This window comes from Sapajus apella, unplaced genomic scaffold (genome assembly GCF_009761245.1).
Source record: "Sapajus apella isolate SASKATOON/1434 unplaced genomic scaffold, GSC_monkey_1.0 scaffold62, whole genome shotgun sequence".
NCBI lineage: Eukaryota > Metazoa > Chordata > Mammalia > Primates > Cebidae > Sapajus > Sapajus apella.
Window position 1 is genome coordinate 4642164 of NW_022437002.1, and position 7144 is coordinate 4649307.

Below are 7144 nucleotides of genomic sequence, written 5' to 3' on the forward strand. Positions count from 1 at the left end.
GCCCAGCTAATTTTTTTTTGTATTTTTAGTAGAGACAGGGTTTCACCATTTTGACCAGGATGGTCTCGATCTCTTGACCTTATGATCCACCCGCCTCGGCCTCCCAAAGTGCTGGGATTACAGGCGTGAGCCACCGCGCCCGGCCTTTTTTTTTTTTTTAAGACGGGGTTTCACCTTGTTGGTCAGGCGGGTCTTGAACTCCTGACCTCAGGTGATCTACCCGCCTCGGCCTCCCAAAGTGCTGGGATTACAGGCCTGAGCCACTGTGCCCAGCCTTTAGAACCTTTTCTAGCAAACAATAGCATACAACTTCGGTGAAACAAAGAAAATTAAAATAGTAACTAAAACAAGACAACAAATTAGATATATATACATATAGTTCTTTGGGTTTTTTTTTGAGACAGTTTTACTCTGTTGCCCAGGCTGGAGTGCAGTGGCATGATCTTTGCTCACTGTAACCTTCACCTCCTGAGCTCAAGCAATCCTCCCATCCCAGCCTCTGGAGTAGCTGGGACTATAGGCATGTGCCACTGTGCCCAGATAACGATGGTTTTCTGGTTTTTCTTTTTTTTTTTTTTTTTGAGACGGAGTTTCACTCATGTTACCCAGGCTGGAGTGCAATGGCGCAATCTCGGCTCACCACAACCTCCGCCTCCTGGGTTCAGGCAATTCTCCTGCCTCAGCCTCCTGAGTAGCTGGGATTACAGGCACGCACCGCCATGCCCAGCTAATTTTTTGTATTTTTAGTAGAGACGGGGTTTCACCATGTTGACCAGGATGGTCTCAATCTCTTGACCTCGTGATCCACCCGCCTCGGCCTCCCAAAGTGCTGGGATTACAGGCTTGAGCCACCGCGCCGGACTGGTTTTCTGGTTTTTCTTTCTTTCTTTTTTTTTTTTTTTCTGAGAGAGGGAGTTTTGCCATGTTGCCCAAGCTGAGTATTAAATATATTTCAAGGAAATAAGTTTTATCTTAGAAATTCAAGGGAGGTATTCTTGAAAAATGTACAATCTAAAAATATGAGTCAAAAGAACTTCTCTGCAAGATATATGGTAGAGGGCTACTCCAGGCACACTGCCTGTAGGGTAGCCCTGCTTTGCAAGGAGCAGTACCTCTGGCTGCTGCTATAGACTGCCGCTTCAAATAAAAGTGGCTGTTTAAGACCGGGGAATAAAAAGATACATGGTGGAGGAGGAGGACATAGGATTTCAATCACTCTGAGCCTAATAAAATACTGGTAGGCACTTGAACTCTGCAGGGTGAGTGACTCAGTTGATAGAATATATGTAGTGAAGCTGGTAAAGGAGAGAATGGAGGAATTATAAAAGCAGAGAGTGTCATCTCTGTTAGTCAACAATGACATTGCAGATGTGTTCCCTTCTAAAGGATGATAGCAGCAAGCAATCTCCATTTGGCTTTTCCTTTTCTTTTTTTTGGTTTTAATTTGAGACAAGTCTTGCTCTCTCATCCAGGCTAGAGTGCAATGGCGTGATCTTGGCTCACTGCAACCTCCGCCTCCCGGGTTCAAGTGATTCTCCTGCCTCAGCCTCCTGAGTAGCTAGGATTACAGGCACCTGCCACCATGCCTGACTAATTTTTGTATTTTTTAGTAGAGATAGGATTTCACCATCTTGACCAGGCTGGTCTTGAACTCCTGACCTTGTGATCTACCCGCCTCGGCCTCCCACAGTGCTGGGAATACAGGCGTGAGCCACCGTGCCTAGACTGGCTTTTCCTTTTTTCATATTAAGGAAAACTAAAAGCTGCAATTGTTTAACTTAGGCCAATATGACAGGGCTATTAAATTTCAAATGGAACAAAAGGAACAAGGGATAGACACATATATAGCTTAAACTTTGGAAATAAAAAGTGTGGATGAGGCTGTGTGCAGTGCTCACACCTGTAATCCCGGCACTTTGCAAAGCTGAGACAGGAGGATTGCTAGAGGCTAGGAGTTCAAGACCAGCATGGACAACACAGCAACACCCTGTCTCTACCAAAAGCAAAAACAGAAAAAAGTGTGGATGAAAACTGTAGGTACATTTTTATCAAACAATCCTGATTAGTGACAAATACATGAAATCTAAATACAAAATGTTCACACATAGGCAAACTCAGGTTAACCAAGAAGTGCCCATGGTCATTATAATTTCTGCAAATCAGTATTATCTTATTTGTGTGGATTGGTTTTGTTTCACATGTCCTACTTTAAATCATCTGCTATATTTTAAAATATGAACTAAGAATCCATTTGCTCAGTAAAAAAGAAAAATCCTTGCTTACCCGGGGTATGAAGAATTCATCAGCACTGAACTTATAAAGCCACTCATCCAAAAAGTGAAACAGAAGAGACTGTAAGTCATCTCCTACACAGGATCAAAACAGCCATAATAGTATGTTTAATAATTCTGGTCTCTAAAAACATACTTGAATTTAAAAGTGCAATAAATTTCTTAGGTCAGTTTAAAGAGGAAGAAAAGACTCATTAATTTTCTGGTTCTTGTTGTGAAAATATACTCAGATAATGTAGAATATTGTACAATTCTTTTTTTTTTTTTTTTGGGACGGAGTTTCGCTCTTGTTACCCAGGCTGGAGTGCAATGGCGCGATCTCGGCTCACCGCAACCTCTGCCTCCCGGGTTCAGGCAATTCTCCCGCCCCAGCCTCCTGAGTCGCTGGGATTACAGGCACGCGCCACCATGCCCAGCTAATTTTTTATAGTTTTAGTAGAGACGGGGTTTCACCATGTTGACCAGGATGGTCTCGATCTCTTGACCTCGTGATCCACCCGCCTCAGCCTCCCAAAGTGCTGGGATTACAGGCTTGAGCCACCGCGCCTGGCAATTTTTTTTTTTTTTTTTTTTTTTTTTTTAAAGACAGGGTTTCACCATGTTGGTCAGGCTGGTCTTTAACTCCCAACCTCAGGTGATCCGCCCGCCTTGGCCTCCAAAGTGCTTGGATTACAGGCGTGAGCCACCACGCCTGGCCAATAATGTACGATTCTATACAATACTGTATAACAACTTATTCCTTATGAATAAATAAATTACCTTGGGTTTCTACTTCAACTGTCTGGAGGGGCTCCACTGTCCCAGTATCTGTCATGTAACCAAACATGGCCATAGCACATTGCTCGAATGCTTCCTCCAGAGTATCTCCCCATGCGTGTAACCTAAAGAAGCATAGTCATGCTCCGTGTAATATAATCTACTGTGGGAAAGAAAACTTGATAGCAAGCAAAGTCAAAGTAAACTCAGTATGATAAATACAAATTTTAAGACCTCAATTTAACAGCACTAAAACTGGGGGCTTTTATTGTTATTTTTAGAGACAGAGTCTCTCTCTGTCACCCAGGCTGGAGTGCAGTGATGTGATCACGGCTCATTAAGCCACTGCATCCACAGAACTGGGTGCTTTCAAACCATCATTTTCATGTTGCGAAGGAACCAAAATGAGACAAGAAAAATTAAAGATAGGGATACCAAGATTAAAACATTCAGTCTTCCCACTGACATGGTTTCAAAGGAATGAACTCCTACTGTACTCACTGGACATCTGCTGTATGATCCAAATCTAAGGGAGAGAGGGAAAAAAAACTTATAAGACACTAAAGTCAAATCACACACACAAAGTAACTCTAGTTCCTTAATATTAAGAATATCATTTTTAAAGAGCAAGAAAATGTGGGCCAGTCTATCCATACGTTTTGCTATTTACTCAACAAAGCTAACTGCTTTGTTGCAATCTTTTTTTTTGAGACAGAGCTGAGAGTGCACCACTGCACCCCAGCCTGGGCAACAGAGCGAGTCTCCGTCTCAAAAAAATAAACAAAATAAAATTCCAGCCAGGCGCAGTGGCTCACACCTGTAATCCTAGCACTTTGGGAGGCCTAGGTGGGTGGATTTCAAGGCCAAGAGATCGAGACCATCCTGGCTAACACAGTGAAACCCTGTCTCTACTAAAAATACAAAAAATTTGCCAGGCGTGGTGGCAGATGCTTGTAGTCCCAGTTACTCTGGAGGCTGAGGCAGGAGAATCGCTTGAATCCGGGAGGTAAATGTTGCAGTAAGCCGAGATGGCGCACTGCACTCCAGCCTGGGCGACTGAGCAAGTCTGTCTCAAAAAAAAAAAAATAATTCAAAGTTTGTCTCACCTTTTCTTTTACAGCTAACCTAATCCTAGATATCAATTTAGAAAATAAACTCCACAATATATATCATGAACTTTTTCCTGATATTTCCACAGAAAAACCAGAAAGTAACAAATGCTGCAACAGCACACTCCAATTGGATGTGCCATCTCAACATTTTCAGAGTCTATTCTTCATCCATATCATAATTTTTTCTTTTCTTTTCTTTTTTTTTTTTTTTCAGATAGTCTCTCACTGTTACCCAGGCTGGAGTGCAGTGGTGCAATCTTGGCTCACAGCAGCCTCTGCCTCCCAGGTTCAAGTGATTCTCCTGCCTCACCCTCCCAAGTAGCTGGGATTATAGGTGAGCGCCATCACACTCAGCTAATTTTTGTATTTTTAGTAGAGATGGGGTTTCACCATGTTGGCCAGGCTGGTCTTGAACTCCTGACGTCAAGTGATCTGCCCACCTAGGTCTCCCAAAGTGATGGGATTACAGGCCTGAGGTACCATGCCCAGGCCACATCATGACTTACATCAATTTTTCCCACTTAAGATCACAGAATATTAGGGCTAGAAGGAATTCTTGGAGATCATTATTATTCCTTCACTTGGAATTGCCTTTGCAAAATTGTAACTGAGGCAATTATGACAGTGAAAGCAATCAGACCTAACTCACTCTCTTCTTTCTTCTAACCTTTAAGCTGTCGTTGTTCATTTCTAGTGAGCCTAACTAACTTTGGGAAGGAATTCAGTTTAAGGTTTGACTCTGAAATAAAACTGGTAACAGCCCTTTCCAGAAAAGACCCCCTTCTTGCCTGGGGACCAGTCTGCCTTCGCTGGACTAACAAATTAGCTACAAGATTAGAAATTATAGTTTAGGGGTCATGCAGCCTCTGGCTCCAAGAGTCTGAACCTCTCCAAATTATGCCTGGGGATAACATCACTATTGTAAAACCTAAGATCAATGCTTGAGATATTTTGCAGACTCTGTACTCAATGGGACTGACAACACCCAGACTGGTAATCTGGCTCAATCAGTTTTTCCATCCCACCCAGGAATAGAAAACAGCAAGAAAACCTCACTTCAATCTCCAATGATTCCATCTCCAACCTGACCAATCAACAGTATCCACTTCCCAAGCCCCTACCCACCTAATTATCTTCAAAAACTCTGATCCCCGAATGTTCGAATGTTCAGGGAGACTGATATGAGTAATAACAAAACTCCTGTCTCTCACACAACCGGCTCTGTATAAATTAACTTTCTCCATAGTGATTCCCCTGTCTTGAATCGGCTCTGTCTCGGCAGTGGGCAAAGTGAACCCATTGGGCAGTTACACTTATAAGAAAAAACTTGAAATCCAGAGACAGTGTGTGACTTGTTCAGGACTACACTGTTGATTAGAGGCAGAGCAAGTACTAATAAGGTTTTCTGGCTCCCACTTTAGCATACTTTGCACAATAACACATTATCTCCTCCTGGCACTCAAGGTTCAAATTCATCTCTAATTCTCTCAGAAATATTACTGAAAACTTCAATAAGTTTTAGGCACTAAGTGGCAATGATTAGCAGAGATCACAAAGAAAAAAGAAAAAAGCCGGGCGCGGTGGCTCATGCCTGTAATCCCAGCACTTTGGGAGGCCGAGGCGGGTGCATCACGAGGTCAAGAGATCGAGACCATCCTGGTCAACATGGTGAAACCCCGTCTCTACTAAAAAAAAAATACAAAAATTCAGCTGGGCATGGTGGCGTGTGCCTGTAATCCCAGCTACTCAGGAGGCTGAGGCAGGAGAATTGCCTGAACCCAGGAGGCGGAGGTTGCGGTGAGCCGAGATCGCGCCATTGCACTCCAGCCTGGGTAAACAAGAGCGAAACTCCGTCTCAAAAAAAAAAAAAAAAAGAAAATAGTAAGAAATACATATTCACATTTGCAAGCCCTTTTTGGTACTTCTCTAAGTAAGGAAGTTCAACGGCCTATATAAGGTGTTTGCTAGAACAAACATATTCTCCTGGCCATGATGCTCTTTCTCAGGCAGCCATTTTAATGGGGGACAGAGGGTTAAGGGTCATCCTAGGGACCTGACCTTCTTTTTTTTTTTTTTTAGACAGAGTTTTGCTCTTATTGCCCGGGCTGGAATACAGTGGCTTGATCTTGGCTCACTGCAACCTCTGCCTCCTGGGTTAAAGCCATTCTCCTGCCTCAGCATCCTGAGTAGCTGGGATTATAGGCATGTACCACCATGCCCAATTTTTTGTGTTTTTAGTAGAGCTGCGGTTTCATCATGTTGGCCAGGCTGGTCTCGAACTCCTGCCCTCAGGTGACCCACTCGCCTCCGTCTCCCAAAGTGCAGAAATTATAGGTGTGAGCCACCATGCCGGCCTATTTTTTTTTTTTTTTTTTTTTGACATGGAGTCTCCCTCTTGCCCAGGCTGGCCTATGACTTTATTCTTCTAAAAGTCATGCTAATATTTGACCTAGTACAGGGGTTCAGATGGAACAGTTGTCCAGTTCAGTTCACTCAGCTTTATGTTTTGAGATTTGTGTTAATGCATGTGTCAGTAGTTCTGGCTTTTTTTTTTTTTTTAAGTTCCTGCTTTTTTATTGCTGAGTAGTATTCTATTTTATGATTATACCTTGGTTTGTTTATCTGTTGTTATTGATGGATACAAGGTTTTAAATTTTTTAAATTTAGGCTGGGCACGGTGGCTCACACCTATAATCCCAGCACTTTGGGAGGCTAGGCGGGTGGATCACAAGGTCAGGAGTTCAAGACCAGCTTGGCCAACATGGTGAAGCCCTGTCTCTACTAAAAATACAAAAATTAGCCAGGCATAGTGGCAGGCGCCTGTAATCCCAGCTGCTTGAGGCTGAGGCAGTAGAATCACTTGAACCTGGGAGGCAGAGGTTCCTATGAGCTGAGACTGCTTCAATGCACTCCAGCCTGGGCGACAGAGCAAGACCCTGTCTCAAAAAAAAAAAAAAATTGTTTTTAATTAAAAATTTTTTATTT

At 43.0% G+C, this 7144-nt stretch overlaps 1 protein-coding gene across 3 annotated transcripts in view; it reads right to left on the minus strand.

The window, feature by feature from the left end:
- ZBTB8OS (zinc finger and BTB domain containing 8 opposite strand) overlaps positions 1-7144 on the minus strand; it is a 30879-nt gene that overhangs the window by 9742 nt on the left and 13993 nt on the right. For all 3 annotated transcript variants that reach the window (XM_032246778.1, XM_032246777.1, XM_032246779.1), the window contains exons 2-4: positions 3549-3573; positions 3051-3172; positions 2284-2366 (exon numbers count right to left, since the gene is read on the minus strand). In XM_032246778.1, the coding sequence (XP_032102669.1) occupies positions 2284-2366; positions 3051-3172; positions 3549-3573 (230 nt within the window). The remainder of the gene's footprint in view (positions 1-2283; positions 2367-3050; positions 3173-3548; positions 3574-7144) is intronic.